Here is a 14,216-nt window from a genome sequence, read left to right as displayed (position 1 = left end):
GGCTAGAAGGTCCTCCCTCGGTGTCACTTCCGGCTCTCCGCTCTAGGCCTGAGTCTGTGGCCGGTGTCGGCTCAGCGTCGTTGTCACTTCCAGCCCGGAGGACTGACGGCGGCAACCGGCAGCAGCGGCGGCGGCGACAAGATGGCGGAGGCCTCGGCGGCAGCGGCGGCCACCGTCTCCCAGCACCGCTTCTTCTGCCACAGCTGCAAGGGGGAGGTCAACCCCAAGCTGCCGGTAAGAAGGGGGGGGGAAGGTTGTCGTCTCACTGTGTCCCCTCACCTATTAAAAGGAAGGGCCTGGGGCGAAGGTAGCTTAATTAGACAGGGGGGGAGGCATATAGGCAGTAGAGTGGGGAGCCAGGACTCCTGGGTTCATGTAGGGGGGAGGGAGGGGGGAGACAAGGGGAGCAGGACTCCTGGGTTCATCTAGGAGGAGGGGGGGAGAGAGGGGGGAGCAGGACTCCTGGGTTCATAGAGGGGGAGGGAGAGAGAGGGGGAAGCAGGACTCCTGGGTTTATAGAGGGAGGGGGAGAGAAGGGGGAGCAGGACTCCTGGGTTCATACAGGGGGAGGGGGAGAAAGGGGGAGCAGGACTCCTGGGTTTGGGGAGGGGGAGAGAGGGGGGAGCAGGACTCCTGGGTTCATCTAGGAGGAGGGGGGGAGAGAGGGGGGAGCAGGACTCCTGGGTTCATAGAGGGGGAGGGAGAGAGAGGGGGAAGCAGGACTCCTGGGTTTATAGAGGGAGGGGGAGAGAAGGGGGAGCAGGACTCCTGGGTTCATACAGGGGGAGGGGGAGAAAGGGGGAGCAGGACTCCTGGGTTTGGGGAGGGGGAGAGAGGGGGGAGCAGGACTCCTGGGTTCATCTAGGAGGAGGGGGGGAGAGAGGGGGGAGCAGGACTCCTGGGTTCATAGAGGGGGAGGGAGAGAGAGGGGGAAGCAGGACTCCTGGGTTTATAGAGGGAGGGGGAGAGAAGGGGGAGCAGGACTCCTGGGTTCATACAGGGGGAGGGGGAGAAAGGGGGAGCAGGACTCCTGGGTTTGGGGAGGGGGAGAGAGGGGGGAGCAGGACTCCTGGGTTCATCTAGGAGGAGGGGGGAGAGAGGGGGGGAGCAGGACTCCTGGGTTCATAGAGGGGGAGGGAGAGAGAGGGGGAAGCAGGACTCCTGGGTTTATAGAGGGAGGGGGAGAAAGGGGGAGCAGGACTCCTGGGTTTGGGGAGGGGGAGAGAGGGGGGGAGCAGGACTCCTGGGTTCATCTAGGAGGAGGGGGGAGAGAGGGGGGAGCAGGACTCCTGGGTTCATAGAGGGGGAGGGAGAGAGAGGGGGAAGCAGGACTCCTGGGTTTATAGAGGGAGGGGGAGAGAAGGGGGAGCAGGACTCCTGGGTTCATACAGGGGGAGGGGGAGAAAGGGGGAGCAGGACTCCTGGGTTTGGGGAGGGGGAGAGAGGGGGGAGCAGGACTCCTGGGTTCATCTAGGAGGAGGGGGGAGAGAGGGGGGGAGCAGGACTCCTGGGTTCATAGAGGGGGAGGGAGAGAGAGGGGGAAGCAGGACTCCTGGGTTTATAGAGGGAGGGGGAGAGAAGGGGGAGCAGGACTCCTGGGTTCATACAGGGGGAGGGGGAGAAAGGGGGAGCAGGACTCCTGGGTTTGGGGAGGGGGAGAGAGGGGGGAGCAGGACTCCTGGGTTCATCTAGGAGGAGGGGGGAGAGAGGGGGGAGCAGGACTCCTGGGTTCATAGAGGGGGAGGGAGAGAGAGGGGGAAGCAGGACTCCTGGGTTTATAGAGGGAGGGGGAGAAAGGGGGAGCAGGACTCCTGGGTTTGGGGAGGGGGAGAGAGGGGGGAGCAGGACTCCTGGGTTCATCTAGGAGGAGGGGGGAGAGAGGGGGGAGCAGGACTCCTGGGTTCATAGAGGGGGAGGGAGAGAGAGGGGGAAGCAGGACTCCTGGGTTTATAGAGGGAGGGGGAGAGAAGGGGGAGCAGGACTCCTGGGTTCATACAGGGGGAGGGGGAGAAAGGGGGAGCAGGACTCCTGGGTTTGGGGAGGGGGAGAGAGGGGGGAGCAGGACTCCTGGGTTCATCTAGGGGGAGCGGGGAGAGAGGGGGGAGCAGGACTCCTGGGCTCATGTAGGGGGAGGGAGGGGGGAGACAAGGGGAGCAGGACTCCTGGGTTCATCTAGGGGGAGCGGGGAGAGGGGGAGCGGGGAGAGAGGGGGAGCAGGGCTCCTGGGTTCATAGAAGGGGGGGAGAAAGGGGGGAGCAGGACTCCTGGGTTCATCTGGGGGGAGGGGGAGAGAGGGGGGAGCAGGACTCCTGGGTTCATAGAGGAGGAGGGGGAGAAAGGGGGGAGCAGGACTCCTGGGTTCATCTAGGGGGAAGGGGGAGAGAGGGTGGGTGCAGGACTCCTGGGTTCATCTAGGGGGAGGGGGGGAGAGAGGGGGGAGCAGGACTCCTGGGTTCATAGAGGAGGAGGGGGAGAAAGGGGGGAGCAGGACTCCTGGGTTCATCTAGGGGGAAGGGGGAGAGAGGGTGGGTGCAGGACTCCTGGGTTCATCTAGGGGGAGGGGGGAGCAGGACTCCTGGGTTCATCTAGGGGGAGGGGGGAGAGAGGGGGAGCAGGACTCCTGGGTTCATCTAGGGGAAGGTGGGGAAAGAGAGTTTCTTGTGTGGGGGGAGATTGGGAGCAGGACTCTTGGGTTCATCTTGTGATAGGAGAGGGGCTGAGAAAGGATCTTTAATTCTGGGAGCCCAAGGAGTGAGCAGTGACACCTTAGACAGGCTTGCTCAGAAGTCAGTTCCCATGAAGAGCCGCCATGGGACTTGCTCTCAGGTAAGGTATGTCTAGGACTGCAGCTCCAGTGTATTCTGCCTCCCACCAAATTGTGGTCGGGCAGGGGCTGTCTTGGGAGGAGGAGGGGGCAGGAGAGAAGAAGGGGCTCTTACCCCCTTTCACACACCATCAAAATATGGGGAGAAGAATAGTACGGGTTGAGCCTGGCATAAAACTTCCTTCCCTTGCCATGTAATGTCTAAACATTGTTTTTAACTGTTGATATTGTTTTAATTTTCTATGTTAATTTTTTTAGTCTGTTTTCATTATGCCTTATTTTGTATTTTTATTGATTGTTGCAAACTACCCTGAGAGCATGGGCTGTGAGGTGGTAGAGAAATGAAATGGAATAATAATAATGATGATGATGATGATGATGACATGGATATGACCATGTTTGTGATGATACTTGGTTGGGTATCAGGTGTTCCCCCAATATCCTTCTCTCCTCCAATATATTGGGGTTGGTTTTCGTTATTATTCCTACCAGAACTTGCTTCTCTAAAGTCAGGGGGTTAAGGAGGAAGGTGGTCCTGTTTTCCTTCTCAACCTTTTTAGCAATGTAAGAGTCTGGAAGAGGGGAAAGCTTATTTGGGGAAGTTAAACCCCATGCTGTGGTGGCGGGAAGAAGGGGTTAGACCAGGGGTTGACCAACTTGGAGCTCCTCCAATGTTTTGGCCTACAACTCCCATGAACCCTCACCATTGCCTGTGCTGCCCAGGGCTGATGGGAGTTGTAGGCCCAAATATCTGGAAGGTTACAAGTTGCCTCTACGTGCACTAGACCGTCCATATAAAAGACAAAGGTAAGTGTTCAAGCAACTGGAAGGGGTCTTGAGCCCCCAACCATCTTTCCCCAGGGTGATGAGATGGGTGGGGCTGGACAGCCTTCTCCCTTTTAAAGGACGTTTACTTTGGGTTGAAAGGAGAATGGGATTACATACCCCGCACACATTTTCATCCTATTGAAAGAGTGGTTGGGAAAGGTGGCAGGAAGGGTGGATGAAACAAGGCAAGAGAAAAAACCCTTTTGTGAATGTAGAGTGGGATCTGGTAGAATATAGTAAAGTGGGCTTGGCTAGGATCCACCCTAGTCAAGAAAAGGTAGGAAAGCAACCAACGTATGAAAGAGTAGAGGACAGTGGAAGGTAAATATAATTGAATCCCAGTATCCTAATCCCCTTTAAAAGACAGGTGAAGGGGTTGGGGGAGGGAAGGGAACAGAAAATTGGAATTACACCCCAGAAGAGAAAGCAAGAGAAGATTTTTATTCTCACGCATCACAAAGGCAAAAGAGAGGCAGGGCTTGAAAATCCATAGTGTCCTAAAGACGTGCGGACGTTTAGAACATTGAATTATTTTCCTCTCTTCTTCCGAGGCAGGTGCCTGGACTTAAAAGGTGTACATTTCATATAACATCCTGCAAGCTTGCTCTCCAGGCCTGAGGAGGAGGCCTTAAGGGTTCCGCTGCGATTTGCTTGGACTTCGAGGGGTGAATTTCTTAGGGTGTTTTTTGCATCCAGCAAAAACTTGATCCGTTTTGCTTGTGGTTAGTGAGGGTTGCATTCTGGCCTGGAAGTGCTACTGATGTTCTAAGGTTAGATGGAAGGCGAGGAAACCAAGCGTGCAACCATGGTTAATCTAGGATTGAAGACTGCTCGCTAGTGGTCTTCCTTCCTTCCTTCCTGGAAGAGGGAAGGTAACACTGTCATGTATTCCACCTTCAGGATGCAGTGCTGTCTAGACCGACATGGGGCTGCTTCCCTTTCACCTGGAAATTTGCAAACTCCAACCTGGAGTCAAGAGGTCCTCGCTTTCTAGGTGTAACGTAGAGAACAGCTGCCATGTGGTAATGGTGGTTGCTTATCCTGGCTTATTGGGAGGTGATGGAACTGGACATGCTTGTGCATCTCTGCACAGTTGAGACGTTTTGCTTGAGAGTGTACCAAGAGCTCCTCTTTCCACATTGAGATGGTGCTACGGGTGCGTTGGAGGTGAGGAAAGGGAGTCTAACTTCAATCTTTACGGCTAAACCTGAAAGAAGTTGGACTTCTGCTTGTTTGCACATATTTGTTTGCTTCATATTTCTTGCACCTGCCTAGGACAGTAATAAAATAAAATAATAATAATGGGGGATGGTCAACCTACATTGTGTTTGGCTTGGTGAGTCATGAGTTGTGAAGTCCTGCTGTTATGCTGTCAATAAGCTCATCATGTTGTCTAAATTGCAGAGGGCAATGGAGAATGTGAGATGTTTGTGTGAGATACAGGACACCTGAGAGAGTGCCTTCTCCCTTACCAATCTGCCCGGTCACTGAGGTTATCAGAGGCCAGGCTCCTGGTGGTTCCACATGGACCTTTGGCCTGTTTGGAGTCCACCAGGAGAAGAGCCTTGAGTGTGGTGGCCCCTTCACTTTGCAACTCCCTGCCCCTGGAGGTCAGGCAGGCACCAACACTAGGCTGCTTTCCGGCGCCTCCTAAAAACAACTCAGTAGCTTTCCTCAACAGACCAGCCATTGTTTTTATTGGTCCTTGAACCATTTCAATTTGCAGTTTTTAAATCTTCTGTCTTTTTATTGTTTTATTTCTGTGTGCACTGCTCTGAAATCTATTCTAGATGCAGAGTGGTATTGTAAATAAACAACAGCTTCGGCTGTTGGGCGGTATAAAAATGCAATAAATAAATAAATAAAATAAGATGAATATGGTGCTGATGGATACAAGCCTCTATGGATGCATTGTAAGCAGGGTGGGTGGGTAAGAAACACCCTTCTTGCTCAGCGCCTTGATCATAGAATCATAGAATAGCAGAGTTGGAAGGGGCCTACAAGGCCATCGAGTCCAACCCCCTGCTCAATGCAGGAATCCACCCTAAAGCATCCCTGACAGGTGGTTGTCCAGCTGCCTCTTGAAGGCCTCTAGTGTGGGAGAGCCCACCACCTCCCTAGGTCTAACAGTCATAGAATCATAGAACAGTAGAGATGGAAGGGGCCTACAAGGCCATCAAGTCCAACCCCCTGCTCAATGCAGGAATCCACCCTAAAGCATCCCTGACAGATGGTTGTCTAGTTACCTTCCTTGCTTTGATGGGCTTGGCAGGGGAGTCTCCTCTGTCTTCTACTGCTAGGATGTGCTATTTGCAAAATGGAATGAGTGACCAGACCTGGAAAAGAAGCTTTGGTGCCCACATATTTGCTGCTTGGGTTTGAAAGATGAAATGTCTTCTTTTTTTCCTTCCCAAGTATGGCTGGCTCCTGAAAACTTGGTTGTTTAGCGCCTGCCCCAATGGGCTGCTGAAATGCGGCGTATGACCTCTTCTCTGTGGATCTCCTGAGTGGATACCTTGCAAAATTGCACCCATGTTTCTCACTAAAAACTCCACACTGACTCCCAGAAAGTGGGTGCGTTTTTAGAAAACTAGGCACCCCAGAACTTGATCCTGGCTCCTAATAGAATAGCAGAGTTGGAAGGGGCCTTTAAGGCCATCGAGTCCAACCCCCTGCTCAATGCAGGAATCCACCCTAAAGCATCCCTGACAGATGGTTGTCCATCTGCCTCTTGAAGGCCTCCAGTGTGGGAGAGCCCACAACCTCCCTAGGTCACTGGTTCCATTGTCATACTGCTCTAACAATCAGGAAGTAGTGATTGCTGGTGACTTAGATTGGGAACGGTTTTGTAGCCCAGCGTGATGTGGGTAGTCATTTTCTTTTTCTCTAGCTAGCTGTTCTTTTGACACCTGGGAAATGATGGCCTTGTGTCTCCGGAAATTTCTTGGCGGGGTTCTTTTGCGTTTCCAGAAGGTGTTTCAATTTGCTGAAATTATGTTGGTGTAGTGGGTTTAATACTGTACTTGCTGCTTTCTGGATCTCTATGCAGTCAAGGGAGATGAGGCTTTAAGGGTTTCTTTAAAAGACTAGCGTAGGTGTTTCCTCCGTCCACTTGCTCTTGTCGCAAATCTTGGCGCCGAAAGACTCTTATCTGTAAACGAAAAGCTGACTGCATGAATAGTTCCCTGCTTGCATTTCTGGCGACACTTCAGACGATAGTGCTTATGGCAATTAAAGACCAGAGCTGGGCAGAAGGTAGATCTGGATCTGCTGGTAGATCTCTGAGTCATTTGCAGTAGATCAGTAAGGATTTCTGACTCCCAGCTGTTTCACAGAAGCCACGAAATGACTCCATCCTCCCCTAAATTAAACTGCCAAAATGAAAGGGGGCGGGGGAGATGTTATAGAGCTAGAAAAGGTGGAGCATCACCCCTGTGAGGGAAGGTTACAACAGCTAGGATTGTTTAGCTTGGAGAAAAGGAGGCTGAGAGGAGACAGGATAGAGATGCAAATATACAAATCTATGGTGCAACCACACTTAGAATACTGTGTACAGTTCTGGTCATCACACCTAAAAAGGATATTATAGAGCTTGGAGAAGTGCAGAAAAAGGCAACTCAAATGATCCAGGGTCTGGAGCATCTCCCTGTGAGGGAAGGTGACAACAGCTGGGATTGTTCAGCTTGGAGAAAAGGAGGCTGAGAGGAGACAGGATAGAGATGTGCAAAATTATTGCTGGTGTGGAGAATGTGGAAGGGGAGATATTTTTCTCTCCTCTCTCAAAATACTAGAACCGAATGGGGTCACCCCATGAAGCTGATGGGTGCAAGATTCATCGGGCAATCCTGAACTGATCCAGCAGGGCTCTTCTGATGTTCTTGCATGTAGAAAATCTATGCGCTCCAGTCCCTTCTGGTACTCAAAACAAATTCCTCCGTTCAGAAATCTTTAATTCCAAGCGTCGTTTTTCGCACCAGGCTGCCGTTGATGGATTTTGACATTCTCATTAAAAAACCCAAAGTATTATCCTGCAAGTCTTAATTTCTTTCCACCTCATTCTAGCATTTTTGTCTGGCTTCCCCCCCACCTCCTAGCAGTACATTCTCTCTTCTATTTGTGCTTAGCTCCCTTTTCTACTGCTGACCTCGGCAGTTTTCCTGTGCTGTGTTTCGGCTGTCTTTTTGTTTCAGCAAATACGCCACCCCAAACCCCCTCACGGCCTTTCGCTTCCCGTAGCTGCAGTTCAGGATTGCCCGATGTCGCTGATGCTTTTTCTGTAGTAGGCCAAGAATCTAAGCTAGTCATATACAAACGCCGATCCGGTATGCGCGCAATGCCAGCCGAAAAATGTGGCGTCGGGTGCATCGCTGAACATCTTAATGTTCATTCTTTTCCTTTAAAGAAAAATAAAGTTGCGAGCCTTTAAGGTCGTCATGTTATGGGACGTGGCCGATGTTTTTGTAATGACTTGGAAGTTGTCCGGTACAGCCAAGCAGTATTTCCAGGTGGAGATTTGAGGGGTTTTTTGCTTCCTTTAATGATGTTGAATAAACTGTGCCAGTAAATAAATACATGAAATCCTGCATAATTGATGCAGATTTCATAATATGCGTAAGCTTCCCCAAGAACTTTGTCCTGTAGTTGATCTGTTGGCCTACACATGCACTGAGCTGAAACTAGCCACATACTTTTGCTTTCTGTTTGTTGTTTCTGAGAAGTGCTTACGCTTCTTGACAACTCTCTCTGCCTTATCACCAGTGGGGTAATGTTTGTATCCACAATCAAAACGGTTCAGAATTCTGTATAATCCTCCTCCTTTCGCTTCCTGTACCCAAATGCCAGCCATTGTTTCAGGACGGGGCTCGTCAAACTGCAAAAGCTACTGCTAATTTAGGAATAAAAGAACAATAGATGCTGGAATCCAGGACTGTGAAGTACTTATATTTTGGAAGCCAGGAGTGTGAGAAAGCGAGGTCTGCCTCTCTGGGGCGATTCCTTCAACCGCCTTAGGCAAATTCCTCTTGGTGTGAATGTGTTTGACCAAATGAGATAATCACTTCCTCCATCTGGTTTTGTTACAGGCTCCCATCTAGCACTTGGGTGAGTCGCTTTGCTTCCGGGGCCTCTGTTTCCTTATCTGTTGCAATGGGAATAATCCCAAATTTATCATTCGGGTGAAGGGCCAGATTGCTTCGGGCACTGCGTAGCAACTGCACGTTCAAACGGAGCTAGAAAACATGTTGAGCTGCCGGCACAGAGCATGGGACAAGGCGGCGTCGGGGGCAGCATTGCACTTGCGGCTGGGGAGAGACCTGGGTTCAAATCCTGACAGTATAAGCCTTGCACACTGGGTGACTTTGGGCTAGGCACTGTCTCCCAGCCTATAATCTATAATCATGTATGGGTTTCTGAGCTCTTTGGAAGAAAGGCCGGAATAAAAGTAATACTTTTTGAGTGTCTGGAGGGCTTTGCGCGCAATAATCCTATTGAAAGATTTACAACGATCCTGCGAGGTAGGTAAGCCCATTGTAGAAAGAAAGGCTGACGGGGAAGGGGGGGAGCGTTGCCTATGGCAGTGTCACAGAACCACTTTCAGCCTGAGTCTGGTTTTAGAGAAACTCTCTGGCTCCGTTTAAGGCTCTCACTGATATTAAGCATTTGCAGAGGCGTTTCACCCTTTCAGAATGGGAGGAACTGTGCACGAAAGGGAAGGACCGCTAAATGATCCCTGGCTGGGCGCAAAGGGGCTGGAGCAAATTTGACTCAGAGGCCTGAGTTTCTACACACAGGAATAAATGGCAGCGGTGAGATTTGAGTTGTGACTTTTTGATCCCTAAGAACATCAGAAGTGCCCTGATGCTGGATCAGACCAAGGGTCCATCTTGCCCAGCACTCTGCTCACACAGTGGCCAACCAGCCATTGGCCAGGGATGAACAAGCAGGACATGGTGCAACAGCACCCTCCCACCCATGTTCCCCTAGTTTCATGTGCAATCCTATACATGTTTACACAGAAAGAAGGCCTAGGCCTCTCAGCGGGCCCCAGCTGGGAGTTCTAGGCCGTTTTCCTCTCTAAACCTGCATAGGATTGTGTCTTTAGTCTCTTAATCTCTCTGCTACATCAGCTGAGGCAGGATAGGGGACTGATGCAGGGTACTATGACTGAGGAAGTTCTCCCGCACAAAGCCCTTTGAGGTCGAGAGGAGGGCATCCCAGTGTTGTCAAGGAGGGGTGACATTTGGGCTTTCTGCTTGGGGAGGAGTTTCAGATCCATCCCTGACTCCAGCTCCGAACCCCTAGGCATTACGCTAACCGGGTGCCGGGGATTTTCCAGCCCTTCGCTGAAGCCTGCCCAACGCCTTCTCTCCCTGTGGAAGAGAAATCGGAGCAAGCCGTCATTTTAAAGAGAGGGGAAACGCCGCTGCGGCGCCCGCTTCAGCCCTCCGCTGTCCGGAGGCTTTTCACTTGCTTGTTTCATCAAGAGCCGCTTCTTCCACGGCTCTGCTGTGCGGAAGGGCTGGCCATGGGGCAGCGGGATCGTGGCGCTCACGCAGCAGGGGGGCTGCATCGCGGCATTCTCTCCGGCGTCTGTTTTGGACGTCCGTAGGTTGCAGGTGTATGCCGCCATGCCAAGGAAGAGGGGGCACTTTTGGAGGGCTTGCGTCCGTTCTGTTAAAAGATGTAGACGACGTAAGGCTGAATTTGGCCCATCCTGTCCTAGAATACGTCTCACAGTCCCCTGAGGAAAGTAGAAGCCCCCCATGGCAGATGCGTGTAGGGGTTTCTCATCAGAAAGTGGGGAGAAGGTTTTCCTCGAGAGTCGGGACATTTTCAGAACACCTGCCCTCGAATGAAGTCTATTTTCTGCAAGGCAGTAAAAGACCCAGTTTAGTTTGGCTTTTAGTGACTGCTATTTCTGCAGCGCTTTTGAATGAACGTGGTACTTTACAGAGAGAGCGAAGCAACGTGCAGTTGCAGTTTGGCTGCGCAGGAAGCAACGAATGGGAGAGAGGCGAAGGTGTCAAGGGATGGCCAGGAAGCACGCGGTTTTTAACTACCTTCCCCTACCTTGTGTCTTCCAGATATATTGGACTACAGAGACCACCATTCCCATGCTGGCTGGGGATATTGGGAGTTGTAATTCAATATCTCAATGACACCAGGCTGGGGAAGGCTGTTCTGTGTTGAGGGATTTTTCTGTTGTTGCTTTCACTTTTGCTGACAAAGATACAGGTCAAGACGCGAAACTGGAAGTAAAAGTTTCTTTGGAAGGGAAACTCCAGTGGCGTGGCCCTGTTAACCTGTTGCTGCAAAAAGGTGGGTTGTGTCAATGTTTAAGAACTATGGGATTGCAGCGTAAGTACTTATAAAACTAACAGAGCAGTTGAGAATAATTTAGGGCACAATCCTATGCCTGTTAAGACGATCTGGAATTAGGAGTGAGCAGTGAAGTGGCCAAGTTTGCCGATGACACCAGAATAGTTAAGGTTGTTAAAACACAAAGGGATTGTGAGGAGCTCCAAAGGGATCTCTCCAAGCTGGGAGGGCAGGCGTCCAAATGGCAGATGCGGTTCAATGGAAGCGAGTGTAAGGTGATGCACGTTGGGGCAATAAAACCACCCAACTTCAAGTATAAACTGATGGGATCTGAGCTGGCGGTGACCAAACAAGAAAGAGATCTTGGGGTTGTGGTGAACAGCTCGGTGAAAATGTCCACCCACTGTGCGGCTGCTGTAACGAAGGCAAACTCCATGTTAGGCATTATAAGAAAAAGAACTGAAAATAAAACGGCCAGTATCGTACTGCCCTTATACAAATCTGTGGTGCGACCACACTTAGAATACTGTGTACAGTTCTGGTCACCACACCTAAAAAGGATATTATAGAGCTGGAAAGAGTGCAGAAAAGGGCAACTCAAAGGATTAAGGGGCTGAAGCATCTCCCCTATGAGGGAAGGTTGCAAGAGCTGGGATTGTTTAGCTTGGAAAAATGGTGGCTAAGGGGAGACATGATAGAGGTGGACAAAATGATGCCTGGCGTGGAGGATGTGGCTAGGGAGACATTTTTCTCCTCTCCCATAATACTAGAACCCAAAGGGCTCATCCTATGAAGCTGATTGGTGGGACTGATCAAAGGAAGGACTTCTTCACACAACACATAATTAAACTATGGAATTCACTACCACAGGATGTGGTGATGGTCCCTAATTTGGATGGCTTTACAAGCGGGTTGGACAAATTCCAGGAGGAGAAGGCTATCCATGGCTACTAGCCCTGATAGCTATGTGCTACAACATGTGAGGCAGTAAGTGTTGAGTTATGGCTTTAGAAGCTGATTAGTTATGGCACAGACTGGGTTTCTGGCACATAACCTTTTGTGTTAAGTCTCTGTCTGGGCCTTCCAGAGACTAGCAGAGATTGCAGCGGTTCTCAGCCAAGCCAGCAAAGACGTGAATTAAGACAGAGATTTTTGTAGGTTAAAATAAACCTTTTACTGGCAAATAAATATATAATTTAGTTATGGCAGTACAGATACAAATACTTACAAAACGGTCAGTCAATACAGCTCACATCAAGTTGGGTAAGGGACATGGAAGTTATGCCTTCACATGAAAATACATTTACTTTTAAAGACAACCTGTACAATGATGCAACTCCTTGCAACCCTTAATTGAAGACAGTTAAACAATTATTCAATTATGACACTCAATGTCCAGGTGTAGAGTTGACCTTTAAGTTTCTGCTGAGTCTTCTGTTCCTCCAGATCCTCCGCAATTAACAAATCAATGGAAAACATAACCAGGATCCATTCCAGGATCCAACAGTAAGCTGGGGAACATGGGTGGGAGGGTGCTGTTGCACCATGTCCTGCTTGTGGGTCCCTGGTCGACAGCTGGTTGGCCCCTGTGTGAACAGAGTGCTGGACGAGATGGACCCTCGGTCTGATCCAGCAGGGCACTTACATTAGATAAAAGTCCTACATCTCCCAGCATGCATCAGCCAGCTTGGGCATGCTGGGAGTTGTAGGACTTTTTTCTGTCTAAGCAGGCGTAGGATTGCACCCTGAAGTTCATTTTCTAGGACACTGATCTTTTATACAAGTTTGTCAGGTATCTCAAATGGACGGAGGGGCGATGCAACGTAGGCTTCCATAATGCGTTTGACGCTTCTTATGTTTATAAAGAATTAAATGTGTGAGAGCGGGAGTTCCTTTTTTGCAAGTCAGGCCTAAACATACATCTGAAAGGGCTGGAGACTAACATTCATAGAACTCCCTGTCAATTCATGTAGGGTCAGACCAACCTCTCTTACAAACAGAGTGTGTAGACCACTTCCCTGTGGTCCTTCGGCAGAGGGGAAAGATAGACAGTTAGAGAACGACTGCCATAAAGCGTTGGCGTATTATGGGATGGGCCCAAAGTGGTGGCGGTTTTCCATCCCTTTTGGCCGCTGAGAGTCACCAGGCGCCATTGAAACAGGTGTTGCGTGTCTCTGAGAAGTTGGCTGGGTTTTGGTAAGAGAATAGGCGATCTCCATGTATTATGTATGTCAGTGTTGCTGGCGTTGTGCAGCCTGAACAGTGGTGTGCATCGAGAGGTGTGAATAAAACTGACTAAGCGGCATAACAGCTGGCGGGTTGAGGCTGCGATGCAATCGCTTTGATGCAATTGAAATGTATGAAGGGGATAGAGCACGTATTGAAGTTTAAACGTTGGTGCTCATGCTACTTTTTTATGGGATTCAGATTATTGAGTATTGCGTCCAGTTCTGGGCACCGCACTTCAAGAAGGATGCAGACAAGCTGGAGCGTGTTCAGAGGAGGGCAACGAGGATGATCAGGGATCTGGAAACAAAGCCCTATGAGGAGAGACTGAAAGAACTGGGTATGTTTAGCCTGGAGAAGAGAAGATTGAAGGGAGACATGATAGCACTCTTCAAGTCCTTGAAAGGTGGTCACACAGAGGAGGGCCAGGATCTCTTCTCGATCCTCCCAGAGCGCAGGACACGGAATAACGGGCTCAAGTTACAGGAAGCCAGATTCCAGCAGGACATCAGGAAAAACTTCCTGATTGTTCGAGCAGTACGACAATGGAACCAATTGCCTAGGGAGATCGTGGGCTCTCCCACACTAGAGGCATTTGAGAGGCAGCTGGACAGCCATCTGTCTGGGATGCTTTAAAGTAGATTCCTGCAATGAGCAGGGAGTTGGACTCGATGGCCTTATAGGCCCCTTCCAACTCAGCTATACTATGATTGTACTTGTAGAATGCAAAAAAGCACATCACTATTAGCAGATGGTAGTTTTGAACAAGCTACCCGCAACTAGGCATTCAGGGAGTTCCATGTTTACTTGGCACTTCATGGATCAAATGTTTGTTTCCGTGATTGCTTCAAGCTTGCAAGCACTCGGGTTCTGGCTGTGGCGGTTCTGCTGCACCTGGCTGGGTAACTGTTAGAAGGGAAGCCTACTGTTAATTTTATTTGCTCCCTCATTCTGGAGCAAACATCACAAAAACAGCCCAGCAAATACGCCTAGAGGACGTTCTCGATTTAGTCTCTTCTCC

At 50.4% G+C, this 14,216-nt stretch overlaps 1 protein-coding gene across 1 annotated transcript in view; it reads left to right on the top strand.

Moving 5' to 3' along the window:
• The first annotated feature begins 44 nt into the window (after positions 1–44).
• The window catches only part of RNF115 (ring finger protein 115), a 46,270-nt gene continuing 32,098 nt past the window's right edge, over positions 45–14,216 (top strand). Inside the window, exon 1 of the mRNA XM_063146117.1 lies at positions 45–234. Coding sequence (XP_063002187.1) covers positions 142–234 — 93 coding nt within the window. The 5' untranslated portion in view covers positions 45–141. The remainder of the gene's footprint in view (positions 235–14,216) is intronic.

The sequence above is a fragment of the Elgaria multicarinata genome, chromosome 21 (genome assembly GCF_023053635.1).
Source record: "Elgaria multicarinata webbii isolate HBS135686 ecotype San Diego chromosome 21, rElgMul1.1.pri, whole genome shotgun sequence".
Classification (NCBI taxonomy): Eukaryota; Metazoa; Chordata; class Lepidosauria; order Squamata; family Anguidae; genus Elgaria; species Elgaria multicarinata.
The sequence above is the reverse complement of the archived record's forward strand: the minus strand, read 5'-3'. Positions and strand labels throughout refer to the sequence as shown.